Source organism: Lepisosteus platostomus, chromosome 17, assembly GCF_059453375.1.
Source record: "Lepisosteus platostomus isolate fLepPlt1 chromosome 17, fLepPlt1.hap1, whole genome shotgun sequence".
Taxonomy (NCBI): domain Eukaryota; kingdom Metazoa; phylum Chordata; class Actinopteri; order Semionotiformes; family Lepisosteidae; genus Lepisosteus; species Lepisosteus platostomus.
The window spans coordinates 23,505,837-23,519,606 of NC_142627.1; the positions used below are offsets into that span (position 1 = coordinate 23,505,837).

Sequence of the window (13,770 nt, forward strand, 5' to 3'; positions counted from 1 at the left end):
ACATACAACAACACAAATCTTTTTGGTAACACATACACTATACAATATATGCATTACTTTTTGTTAAGAAGCTAAAGTTAAAAAAATATATACTTTTTTAATGTTCAAAAAACTTCAATCAAACTATACTTTCTGCATGAACACATTTTTCCAACAAGTGTTTCATGTCCATGGTGCGAATTACGGGGGACCCAGGGGGGGCTTAGCACCCCCGAATATGGCCCGAGCTCCCCTGAAGAGACCATCTGAGAAATTTTGGGGAGGTCTCTAAAATATGGAAACTGTCCATTTATAAAATTTCCTATTTATGTGTCACTTTTTTCCCGGTATAGACTACATTTGCGTTTCTGTTTTGAGCGTGTTGTTGACATAGAAATATCTAAGCAATTTAATACTATTACCGATCAAGGCACGGAGGCGCTGTTACAAAAGTAGGCAACGTTTCTTTTCACGTGATAAACGGACAAGGTAACAAGTCACTCTTGGTTACGTTTTCTATAAAAAAAGGCGCGCAGTGAAGTTGCACAGAACATTTCCAATGACATTCAGTTTTCTATATATGTTACTGAAAAGCGACGATTATGCCCAAGAGAAAACAGGGAACTTTACTTGGTAATTGTGGATTCACAAAAAAACCCAAACTGGCGATCTGATTGTTGCTGCAAGCGGTTGCCCCGCTGACAGTTCAGCTGCTGACCCGTCTGCCTGGCCTGCCCCTCCGAATACGTCCACCAGCAGTGCTGGCTCCCCAGAGGAAGAGGCTGGCCCCCCTGTGACCCCAGTCGGCACCGATCTACCGGCTAACTGGACCAGCCAGCAGTGGACAGAGTGGGAAAAACGTCCACCCCGTGGCTTTTCGTTAAGAATGGAAACTTGGGATGCACGGTGTGTAGAGATGCAAAGTCTGCTGTCAGAAAAAGCACTTGGCATGCATTTATCTGAGGAGTGGATTAATGGAGGTGTAAGTACCCCTTTGCAGAACCAGCTGCGGGAAAAATAATATATAAACACCGTGAGTGCTTATCACATAAAAGGGCCGTTGATATGGAAGAGACGACGCAAAAATAAATTCTCCCAAACAAGGTACTTGAAATTAATGCTCATTTAATTCAAGAAACCGCAGTTTAATTCAGATCTGCGTATATGGTGGCCAAGGAAAGACTAGCTTATAAAAAGTTCATTCTTTTAATAATGTTACAGTAGCTTAATGGTGCCAAAGTAGGCACTGTACATAAGTCGGACCATTCCTGTGCTGAAATTATAGGTCATATTGCAAAGAAAAGGCGGAACAAGCTTGTGTCGGGTATAAAAGAACTTAAATCACGAATTAGCCTCACTATTGATGAAAGCACAGTACATGCGTGCTTATCTCATCCTACTTCAGGTGGGGAGCTGCGTCAGCATGCGTAGGCTGCAAAGGAACAAGTAATACGTTTATTCCATGCTGAAAAAAAAGAAGAAAGAAAATAACGTTTCGGCCGTGGAGCCTTCTTCAGGTGTGTTCAGCTGTCACCTGAAGAAGGCTCCACGGCCGAAACGTTGCGTTTTCTTTCGTCTTTTTTTCAGCATGGAATAAACCTATTACTTGTTCCTTATGTCATCCTATACATGAGATGCGATGTGAGTGGGAAAGTGGACGTGAATTGTAGTTTTGGACATCACAGAGCTGACGGATGGCACAGACGCGGAATCAATTTACAGTTGCCTGAGAGGGAGCCTTAGTAACGTGGGTTTTGATGAGTTTTTGAAGAAATCTCTTTCACACGTGATGCGTCCCCCCAACCAGGGGTGAGCTCCCCCTAATGCCAAGATATAATTCGCACCCTGTTCAAGGCCATTATATTTGTTCCATTTATTCAGAACACAGGTTTATATATGTGAAATATATATGAAAAATCATATAGGCATCATTTTTAGTAACTGAGTTAATCTCTCTTTCCCATACATTACAGAGGCACTGTTGTCTGAAATCGGACATCATGCCGAATCATTGCAAGGCATTTATAGATTACATTAACAAGAAATTGAAAATGTTTAATAATCCACAGACATGAAAAATAAAAAAAGCAAATGGGAAAATACAGATACACAACAGTACAAAACACACAATTCATAACAATTAAATAATATAATACATTATACCTTCACAAGTTCAATTAACATTTACAAAGAGCAACATAAATAAAATGATTAATATTTTTCTAAATACTGTTTTCTAAATACTCAAAGCAAAATCATGTATACTGGACCTGCAAAATAATTCTGTGCACCATATTTCATTACTTTAGACTTAAAACAGCTTAGGATTGTTATTGCAACCCTAGCTCCTTCTCATTTCTGAAATGAAGCTGGAGCTTTAAATGGCTTTAAAAAACCTCGAGCTTTTTTTACTGTAATGCATAGGCTCTTAACATTGATGTTACCTCTAATCCTATCGTCTTAAACCCTTTGGAATCGCTCTTCTTGTCTAAATCCGAAATATAGCCTGAGGCCTGTCTAAATTCTTCTCTTCCCTAAAAGATTTTTCATCCTCAGTGCTAATCCTAGACCCATGAGGTGTCCCTGAGGTACCAGGATACTGCCTGGAGAGAAACACTTCAGCTCAAGTCTAGTAGTGAAATGAATACTTCACACGCCATGGATCTGGTCTGGTGGATGCGTGTTGCTTGCACATTCTGCTTTTACCCTTACGATAGTGGCAGTATTTGTAGTCCAACAATCATGTACTGTGCCTAAGTGTTATTGTATGTCAGACCGGAAGCCCTGTTGCATGGGTCTTGAGAGCTCCCCCAGCCAGGAGCCAGGAGTTCGTGACGCCACCAGTCGCGCCATCCAATAAAGACGTCGAACGTCCAAACGTTCCCACAATTCCGCTCTGCGGCCCGTAACCGCCATATTTGAAAAGACTGTAGACTGGGAAGTGTACGTTTTCCGTCTGCCGCACTGGGTAAGGTGTTCATTGATCTTTAGAAAAAGTGGGATTTGCTCTTTTATTTTGCAAAGGAAATTTCGTCTTTTCTCTTTTTGGGTTTTTACAAGGTGGAGCTTTTAAGTTGCACTGTTGTAAATAAAGACGAAGGATCCCTCATGGCTTGTACTGCAGTCCTCGGCGGTGTTTGTTACAGTGACTGCTTTAGCGTTAAAAATATTTTTGCCTTTTGGCAAATTGATATGATCCTGTAAATGTCCTTCAGTGGCGCTTGCGTGCAGAGTAAGTTTAGATTACAGCTTTAAACCTCACAGCCTTTTAAAGGGATACAATGTTGCCAGAAGGCATCCGCGACTGAGCTCGATACTGTAAACAATGTGCATCAGTGTGATACATTATATCTGCTTATTCTCTCCGAGTCTGGAAATTCCCTGTGTGGAAGCAGAAAGATTGCAAGAATTGTTACATTCCTCCGGAATGCTATTTTCCTGCACAAATATGCTGTATAAATTCATGACAGTCTGTTCAGTTTCTTGCCTCGTGTAGGTTAAAAATATCTCCTATGGAACTTTAATTATAGGTTGCCACACGACTGTTTGTTTCTGATCTGCAAGATTTTTTTAAGTGGAGTTAGCAGTTTACTCGGGGAAAACACAGGGCGATATGTCGAGGGCGATTCTTGGATTGAAAGACACTGATCGTTTTTTCTCCGTTAGTTCGTATGCGTCTTTGTGTTTTAAACATTAAGATCTGCAGGGGAAAAATCTTTGAAGAGTAAATGCAAGGGCAAAGCGGATACATTGAGATTGTTTTTTTTTTATGTGCTGAAAGTGCTGTTTTTACACTATATAATTGTTAGTATACATTTTGTCAATTGGCAAGTTTTTAAACTAAGCCTTATCATTCCCATGTGCTCCGTTTAATTTGATTGACTAGTTCTGTGCTTTTGACTAACCTTATTGATTTATCTATTGCTTGAGATAGGTATATGCACACGCTTCTGATTTAGAAATGTTAACACTCGTGACAAACTGTATATGATTACATAATTAAAAATGTGACCGTTAAGATGTACAGTTAAGTGATCTCACAATATTAGTTATGGAAATTGCGGTTTATTGCATTGAAATAATTTTGAAGATGGCATTACTGCTGTAGCTAAAATTAAATTTGTTCTGCAACTCTCTTTTTAAACTTTTGAGATATCATTCATTTGTTGTTGTTTTTTTTAGTCATATTTTTGTTTATGTAGAAGAATGAGAGGGGAAAAAACACAGGAGCACAATTAACAAGGCAGAGTAAGTGCATACTGTGTTCTGACAATAGGATTTTAAATTGCTTCCTGAATATGAGTGGAGCCACTTCATCCAGTACTGAAGTGAAGATCTCTGTTTAGGTGAGACATAGCAGCCATTCTGCACATAACAGATTGGGTAGAGAGTGAGAAACTAATTCACCAATTGAAGTAAAGGGGATCTTGACTTAGGCCAGATTGTGGACACCCAGAATATAATAATATAACAAACTCCCCTACTGCTTATTAACAGTGCACTGGGATCTGGTTTTTTTCAGGTTTAATGTTTCATCCAAACGATAGCACCCTTACAGAACAGTAATTTCTTTCACCATACTGGGGCATTGGTTTAACAGTTCTGGTCCAGAGGAAAAATGGTTTCACGTTCCAGTATCAACTGGGTCTAGTCTGAGCTACTGAGATCTGATGAGATTAAACTAGAATATTATAACAGTTCCATCATTTTAGTACAGTAAACCTTCCTGTGCCACTGAAAACATCTAAATTCGATTCATGAAAATATGACTTGTTGATGCAATCAAGATCTTATTGAACATTAACAATAACTGAACCACAGAAAGAAGTTGAAAAAGGCAAATTTCATTTACTAGATTCCCCAGTTACACACCTTTTCAAATGATGTTTCTGTGTTCATCTGAATAATATTGCTCCCTAACCTGTTAACAGCATCCACCAGGATTCCAAGCAGAGTTCTTTGGAGAAGTCATTGCTGAAGGCTGTAATTCATAACTTTTCATTTTGATGCAAATGTAATCCCTCAACTCATTGCAGGCTAAATTGAAGGTAGTCATCTGTTTTGCCTGACATCCTGTTTTCAGGCATTCTCAGCATGGTCTTAATAAAAGAAAAAAATTGAATTAATGGAAGATTTTTGTTTCTCTCCTGCCTTCATTGCCAGCTGTTTGATGCATTTAGATAGCCCAAAAGCCAGTTCCATGCTTAAGTTCTTTAATATTTCATTTTTGTTCTTGTCTTTTGCAGATCAATTGTTAGCATCACCAGGAGACATCAGCATGCATTTGTTCTGAAAGGACCATCTGAACAGTTAGGTTTTTGTTTTCTTACACATATGCCATCTTCTGACATGGTGCCACTTAAAAATCAAGCGCCAGTTTTTAAAATGAAGGACATATCCCTTGGGTCTGCCCATTTTGCCTGGGCTGCTAGGTTGGATTTTCAGTTGCACAAGCAGCTGGTGTTATTTAGCACTGAAGTTATCCATGCAGTGAATAGATTCAACTGAATAACATGGAGGTCAAATCAACAAATACTGCTAAGAGCAACTATTGACATACCTCTTTATTTATATTTTCATCTTTATTTTTATGTTTATTCATTATACCTCAATTTTTACATGTTTTGTAAGGTACATTGAAACACAGAAGACACCCATAGTGAGTTAGTTTGATTAAAGGTTTTCTAACCTTGAATTTTTTCAGACAGAGAAGGTAGACAATCGATGTAGTATTGTAATTCCTCATACTGTACCTGCATGTACAAATCTAATGTACCTGGAGGCTGTGGATGTCTTGCAGACTGTGAGACCTGATATGAATGTTGAGGGCATCTGATCTGATGCCCTGCGGGATGTGTAGAAACTTTACAGAATACTTGTAGTATTATAAGAGTATTTTTAGACCTGTAGTTCCCTTCTGAAGATGTAAACTGAAGAGTGCAAATGCGCTTAAAATGGTGTTTATTGCAGCAGAGTACAGGTTAGGAATTGTCAAGAGGCATAATTGCCTCGAGTTTGACCCCTGCCTTCCATGAGAGCAGAGTTACACATGATGTTCAAGTCTGGTACGTGCCACTGTACCTTTCAGTCAGAGGACACACCAGGCTCTTGTCAACTAAACACTGAGATTGTTTTTTCTTCATCATTTTTGTTCCTTTCTGAGAGCTACTGTCTTAAACTGGCTGATGGTGTTTATACACCCTCAGTTACATCTGTTGTTTTTTGTTTTTAGAAATATTACCTTTACAGCAATTTGTCTTAACATAACAGTCTGAGAATAACAAAAATCATTTTGCAGGTTTTAAAACTGTTTTTAAGAGTCTTGCCTTCACTGAACAATGACTGGAAACCACAATGGTGCTGCTATCCTCAAAGGTACCGTTTTAATTTGATGCTGCCTGCACCCTGTAATGTGTCAGAAACATTTACATTTATGAAACTGGAGGGTTTATAAGTATTAGCATTTTAGATTTGATGGACATTTTCAACGAGTAGAGAAAAACATTTATAATGAGGTTGTTGAAATGCTCCACAGTGTAAAAAAAAAAGGTTAAGCATTTTTAATTTAATTTATTTTAGAAATTAAATGTGAACTTGTCATACGTTCATGGGTCACTTGAGTATGTATACAACATTACAGCAAACGAACTACATTATTTATTCATTAACCAGATTTAATAGCCAAACATATTTACTTTATTGTTTACAGCTCCACACAGAGTAATCTTTCAGCTCATAAACAGCTTAGCTTGTTAGTGAAATAAGCTTACTGACTATGACATTCACTTTAAAAATGTTAATTTAGAGTAGTTTTAGCAGGAAGCATTTTTTAAATTTTATTTATTTCATGCAGTGTGCCTGCCTGACAGTGCTTAATGCTATTTTTTTAGATGTTGTTGCCTTTGTTGACGTATGGTCGTCCAGTAAGAATGAAAATTATTCCAAAACGTTTGCTCTGCAGTTAATGGATATGGGAGCAGTGGTAAGTGATTTTTTTTTCTTTGGTTAAAGGATTTTTACAGTATTTTTTTTACCATTTTTAAAGTAAGAAAAAATAAGGATTCAAGTCAATATTAATTTGATTTAAACTTTAGTTCAATATTTATAATAATGGAAACATTATTAAAATTCACCCACCAGTTATGTCCCAATGTACCTTAAAGGAAGGCTCATTTTGATATTTACATATTAGATACCCTTAAAGTAGTGGAGCAAAACACTTTTAGTCTAAAGTGGTTAGTGTTCCTATCAATTTCTTTATTTCACTGAACCCTTAATTGAACTACCACGTTGCTTGATTGAAAAACTCGCTCAAAAAGACGATCTCCACCTGAAAAAGGTCACTTTTCTATGTGAAACCTTGGCCAACACTTGGCCAGTTCTGTCCTGCTAGAGTATATAAGGATTCCCAGTCACAGTGTGCAGTGAGTTCGCAGTGAGGTCTGTATGGCCAGACCTGCTTTCTGAAAGATGGCAAAAATGAATTCTGTTTTGAAGTCATTTAAGGATTCAGTTGTGTAAAAGCCTCTGGGCCTCCAGGGGCAGGGTAGGGAACTCCTGTTCGAAAGAATGTACCTTAAATTGCTTGTTTAAACCTCTTATCCAGCATCTCATCTCCATTTGCAATAGTGTAAGAAAGCCCTGCAAATACATCTATCCTGATTTGCTTAAATATTATTATTATTATTATTAATAATAATAATAATAATAATAATAATAATAATAATAATAATAATATTCAGGGTTATAGGGTTATTTTGGATTTAGGATTTTATCACATTAATTGCATTCAACAAAAGTTTTTTGCTCACTGGCCACACAAAGAATTCATACCAGTCCCCAAGGTTAGCTTACCAATTGACTTTAATAGCTGAATGTTTTCTTAAGGTACTTTGCTTGCGCATTTCATCATGCCCTATAAAAACATTTGTTTTTGGTTTTTTAATCAAATGTTTATGAAATGATGTGAAATCGTCCAGACTTATGCTTATGACCAATGTATTTTGTGAAGTTAAGTTTCACTTTAATTCTGATTTAGATGTTATTTTTCAATACTTTTTCACTTGAGTTTCGGTGAACATTAAAATAATAAAAAAAAAGAATTTCCTTGCCATAGTACTATTAAAATCTCCTAACCATATTGTTTTGCCATTACAGGTAACAAAAACCTTTAACAAACAAGTAACGCATGTAGTTTTCAAAGATGGTCATCAGAAGACATGGCAAAAAGCGAAAAAGACTGGTGTGAAGCTTGTTTCAGTTCTTTGGGTGGAGAGGTAAATCTGGCAAAATATTAATGGCACAATGAGAATGCCAATAATTGGCATGGAAGAACTTCAGAAAAGTTATTAAAAGAAGAAGCTAAGATCAAAAGCTTGTCTTTTGTTTTTAAATGTTGAAGCATAAAGCAAAAGAAGTCCAACAAATCCACTTGCAGAGCACACATGCATATGCACAGATTATTGGCCACTTGTGTCTTTTTGGGTTATAGTTGATCATTAATAGTAAATAATATTTTGAGTTGTAACGATACATTTACTCCCTTCAGATCTGTAAAATGAAAGTGTGCGAGTGTATGAGTGACGATTTCTCGAACTGGTTTATTTTTGTATGTGGCTCTTGGGGGTCACAATGCACCAGTCACAATACGTTAATGCAATAAAAATAATATTTTTAAATGATTTTTTAAATGTTTTTGGAAAAATACTATCTGTAAAGTGACTAGATTAAGCATTATTTTAATTGGCTTTAAATGCCTTTATGACCTGAGGCAGAAACTCACACCTACACTTACAGTTTTTGAAACAGTTCTCAAGTAGATCATCATTACCCAGGTGGTGAGAAGAGAACTGGGTTAGAAGATTCAAATCTCAAACAATACCTGGATTTTCACTACCTACCAAATTTAAATGGAAGAAACACAAGGCATGTTCATACATAAAGTACTGTATATTTACACTTGTAACTTGCAAATTCAGATATGTACCATTTCATAAGTGCTTTATAAATGTGAAATTCATTGCAGGTGATTTACAGCTTTATTAAATGCAGTGCAAAATGAAGGACATGTGACAATTAGTAGCAGTTTCCATGCATTTCCACCTGTAAACACAAGGTGGCCCTGATTGCATAATATTAGGTTTCAAATGGGACAAGGTTTTTGGCCCTTTTGAGCCTGTTTTGTAGTAACTAATAGATCCAAAGATCTTATGCCACTGTTTCTTGAAAGAAGCCAGGGTTTTGCCTTCATCCTTGGATATGTAGCTTGTTCCACACACCTATAATCCTTTGACAAAAGGTTATTTTTTGTATGGAATAAATTAATGTATTTTATTGTACTTTAGATACATTTAGGTAAACATCTAAAAAAGCCAATTATTTTTAAGTTTCGACAGGGAAAATCATAAACATTTTTACAGCTTTAAAATACTTTACATTTAATTAAAGGTCTTTTTTTTTGCAGCTGTAAAGAAAGTGGTCAACGTGCTGATGAGAGTTTGTACCCTGCTGTGTGGGATGAGTTCAACAAAAGAACGGTAAATATCCTGTAAGAAATATGAGTATTATTTTAATATTCTGCATTATTTGTCTTCTAGTTCAAGCCTTTTTTGGTACACTTCTAAGTATGATCAAATTAAATTATCTAATGAAAAAATTAGATAATTTTGACCCATTTTTAATTTGCCTTGTGCTGCCAAGAACTCGTGTATGCAGTGCAGAAAGACTGGAGTTTGAAATATAAAAAGACTGTGTATTGTCATCAAGCACTTGCAGGAGTCCAACAGCAAGACAAGCAGAGTGCCATAAGATATATTATCCAGGGCTTTTACGGGAAGTATAAGACATTTTGTGCTCTTAATTATTCTGCAGAACATTGTTGGAGTTTCTAAAGTGACCTCTACATGGAAAAAAAGTTTTGAACAGATCTTTGAGCAAGACAAAATATTGAGATAAATGATGAGATTGTGCCAGAAGAACTTGCACAAAATGATTTGCATCTTAAGAACTAAATTTCTTTGTAAAATGCTTTCCTTTGCTTAAAATCTAGGTAGCACTAAATAAGAATACGCTTTTTTTCCTAACATACTTCTGTACTGCTTCACTGAAAATATATTTTTGTTATACGAATGTTCAATGACTGTGGAAATAAGAAAACAAGTTGCATGCAAAGCTGACTGTACTGTATGAGGGACATTCTTCATTTCTCAAGATTGCAATGTTTCTCTTTTTTGCTTTTGAAGCATCGATGCATGCAACCGACGGACAAAAAAGTCAGGACCCCTCAAAATGACAAGCGAATGCAGAGGAAGCTCGACAGAATGATAAAAGACCTGAATCTTCCTAAATCGCCTATTGGTAATGCAGTAATCTGTCAGAAACCAGCCTAACCATGGAGTGGTTGTGCATCTTTAATAAAGCTTTTTTGTGTTTAACTTGTGTGTGTTGCAGCCACTAGTTTTCCATCCATGATCTTTGATGAAGAAGGCACACTTGTGTACAACCCTACGCTTGTAAAGAGGGCAGATTCCATGGCAAAACGGCTAGACGAGATGAAACAAAAAAGAGAGAACCTATCCCCCACTGGTAATTTTCACGTTTAGATGTTCGATATTGGACATCGCCATATTAGACCAAGATGATGCAATCAGTTTTTACTAAAGCTGTGAAAAGGATGCTATGTTTCCATCTTTGTTTCAGTGTTAACTATATGAGACTGATGAGCCCGGTATTAAATCCAACCTGTTTCGGCTGTTTTCATTTCTGGATTGTAATACTATTGATCAATTGTTAAATTTGTTTTACTACACTTTTCATGTGTGTGCATAATGTCTATATATTATTTTTGAATCTTAGCTGGGCGCAAGGAGTATTGCTATTTTGTATGTATGTAAATGTTTTTCCAGGTGTTTATCATTCCTTGACTTTGTGTTTCTCCATACCCATGTTCTGCAGCACAACTAACCACAGTGTTCTCTTAGCCTCACAGATGATCGAGTCCGGCTCATCACAGTCTTCCCATAGACCATCCATTGGAAATTCTCCATCAAGTTCTTTTTTCCAAAACCTAGGTAATTATAAAAGATTAAGTGTTTTCTTTGCTACTGTGTTATTTATGCTGCACTATTGTTAGGTTGTGAGGGTTTGATGTTAAGGTGATGTACTGTAGTGGCCATTTTCCATTATCATTTATATTATTGGATAATATATTTCTGTATATCCTTACAGTATTACCCAGACGTGCTACTGCAAACTTTTTAAACATCTGAAGCAGAATTACGTGCAAGCATTACAATAATTGTTGACATCTTGACAATTGTGTGTGAATCAGTAAGCTGGTAGCCACTTCTTTATGAAAACAAACTAACAAAGGTCATTTCAAATTCACTTAACTGAGTATTATATAGCCTGTGTTGAACATAATCACATTTTACAGTGGTATATAAATGTAATAATCCATTTAAGTTACGTTCTGGGTTCGTCAGATTAAGAAAAAGAATTAAAAGTTGCTTATGCAAAATGTCTAGGTTTGTAAATATGAGTCTCATCGATTGATTACCCATATTCTTTTCCCTGTTTGTTTACAGGGGAAGAAAGTGCTGATTTGAACTCTTCTTTTGGTGACCTGTTTGGTGGTTCTTTAAAAAAGAATGAGAAAGAATTGCCAAAAAAAACACCCACTTCTAATGCGGGCATTGAAAGTAATGATGAATCACAGGAGAGAAATATTACTTGTTCACCTCCAATAAAGAAGCCTAAAAGACACTCGGCCAGAGTAAAGTCACAGCCAAAAAGTACAGCCTTTTCAAACAAGGATACATGTGATGGAAAGCCCAGTGAAGAAGACAAAAGGCAGAAATCGATTGAAGAAAGCAACCGTAGAGTATCTCTGAACATGGAAGAAAACGACAATGGTAGCAAATTGAACTCTGTAGTGAATTGTTCTACTGCTGTAGATGTTTGCACAAATAAGCTTACATGCAAAAAAGAAACGACAGATAACAATATATCTGTAGTATCACCCCAGGAATACTCTACATTCGTGAAAACCTCTGGCCAACAAAAAAAGGGATCTATCAATTCTGTCATGAAGACTCCAAGCAAATCTTTAGGTTGCTCACCATCCAAGGATGAACTGGAGTATGAGGACTATTTCTATTCTGCTAATGTTCGGAAACATGACCCCTGCATAAGACGGTCTTCCTTAGGAAATTTGTCATCTCGGTCGATTTCTTTTCCTCAGTTTGTACTGGAGCAGCCCCCGGGGAAGAGAAAGAGATCAGACGAGGAAAATACAACAGGTACAATAAACAGCAAGAAAAGGTGTAGTCTTAGCAGTGATTAAGGTTCCAACAAAAGAGTTCTTGTGGAAACCTTCAGAATCCCACTGTGAGCAGAAAATACCCACCTTCTGACAGAGATCACTTGAGAGATTATTGAATGCCTTTGTAATGTGTCTAGTCCTCAAGAGCAACAATCTGTAGGATTTTGTAGATCTCTTTAATTCATCAACCGCTTCAGACTGGACAGGTAGGTTAAATTGGTTGACTCAGGCTTTAATGAAACTAAATTAACCTGTTCCTGAGGTCTTGTGCTGCTGAAGATTTAAGGTGATTTATTAACCTATTAGATTGTCGCTCTCAAAGAGCAGTAATGCTCACTGTTGAAGCACTGTTTGCTTCTTTGAAGTATGTCCCCACTGCCAATTACGCCAACTGTTCCCAGTATCCACAAATTGGCAGTGGTTTTCAGAACACACGCATATAAAAGTAATTAAGAATATAAACTGAAATAAGGAATTTATGGAGAAAGTGTTCTGTACAATGGAATAAGAACATGAAAAAAGTAGTAAATGAAGATGTAAGTTAACAGTAATATTGAGCCATGTACAGCACTAATTATGTTTTGCGTGCTCTCTCACTGTTTTTTGTTATATCTAGATATGTTTGAATTGCCAATTGTTTAATCATTACTCTCTCTGGTGAAAATGGGACACAGAAATGCTCATTGAGTTCTCCCACCTGCTGAGACATCTGTAATTAGACATGCTGTGAGCTCCACAGTGCCTGATAGGAGAGTTGCTGCTTATTGGAGGAGGTGCAAGTCTGTTGCCTATGTCACTGCAGTTGCATCCAATCCCATCCGGTCGGAAGAACACTGGAGTCCCCCTGTGTGACTAATTCCAGCCCTATGTCTGGCACTACTGTCTCGCTTGTGCACTAGCACTTGGGGAATAGTTGGTCTAATTTCTTAATTTATACTCATACAGTTAGAATAAGATAAGATCACTTAGCCATATACAATTTCTTGCATCAGAATTTGTCTCCTAATTGCCAGGGCTATATGCTTGTGTAGCCTGCATGACTTGTTGGAAGTCTTTTATAACTTCTCAGAATTAGTTATGCCATTATTACTTGAATACATTTGTGAGTTTTTTTTATTCATCCAGTTTTTAACTTTATAGTTCAGGAATTTTCTTTTCTAATTAACTTTCCTATTATAGTGAGCAAACCTGTTTCTGAAAAAGACAGTAATCCAGAAATACTTCTCAGGAAACTTGAATGAATTCATGCTTTTATTTTTTTTTATCATAGATGAGCTGTGAAAGATGTGTAAAAATGCACATTTATTTGACAATTCCCTTTTAATCTTGATGTTTACTCTTTAATATATTGCTAATAAATTTTATTTCTTTGTGAATGTTTATTTCTCTTTTGCATCCCTCAGAAAAAAAATCAAAAAAGAAATATTGATTTAAGTCTCCTGAAATAGCAGATGAATCGAAAGGAAAAA

General features: G+C 36.6%; 1 protein-coding gene across 6 annotated transcripts in view; it reads left to right on the forward strand.

Moving 5' to 3' along the window:
- Positions 1–502: 502 nt before the first annotated feature.
- Positions 503–13,770, forward strand: part of mcph1 (microcephalin 1) — a 58,800-nt gene continuing 45,532 nt past the window's right edge. For 2 of the 6 annotated variants that reach the window (XM_088609557.1, XM_088609562.1), the window contains exons 1-10: positions 2,871–2,947; positions 5,226–5,288; positions 6,278–6,354; positions 6,870–6,961; positions 8,137–8,255; positions 9,443–9,515; positions 10,221–10,335; positions 10,429–10,563; positions 10,959–11,048; positions 11,565–12,278. In XM_088609557.1, coding sequence (XP_088465683.1) covers positions 6,318–6,354; positions 6,870–6,961; positions 8,137–8,255; positions 9,443–9,515; positions 10,221–10,335; positions 10,429–10,563; positions 10,959–11,048; positions 11,565–12,278 — 1,375 coding nt within the window. In that variant the 5' untranslated portion in view covers positions 2,871–2,947; positions 5,226–5,288; positions 6,278–6,317. Of the gene's footprint in view, positions 962–1,015; positions 1,084–2,870; positions 2,948–4,195; positions 4,228–5,225; positions 5,289–6,277; positions 6,355–6,869; positions 6,962–8,136; positions 8,256–9,442; positions 9,527–10,220; positions 10,336–10,428; positions 10,564–10,958; positions 11,049–11,564; positions 12,279–13,770 lie in introns of those variants that run through there. The other 4 variants (XM_088609561.1, XM_088609560.1, XM_088609558.1 and 1 more) reach the window with 4 other exon arrangements.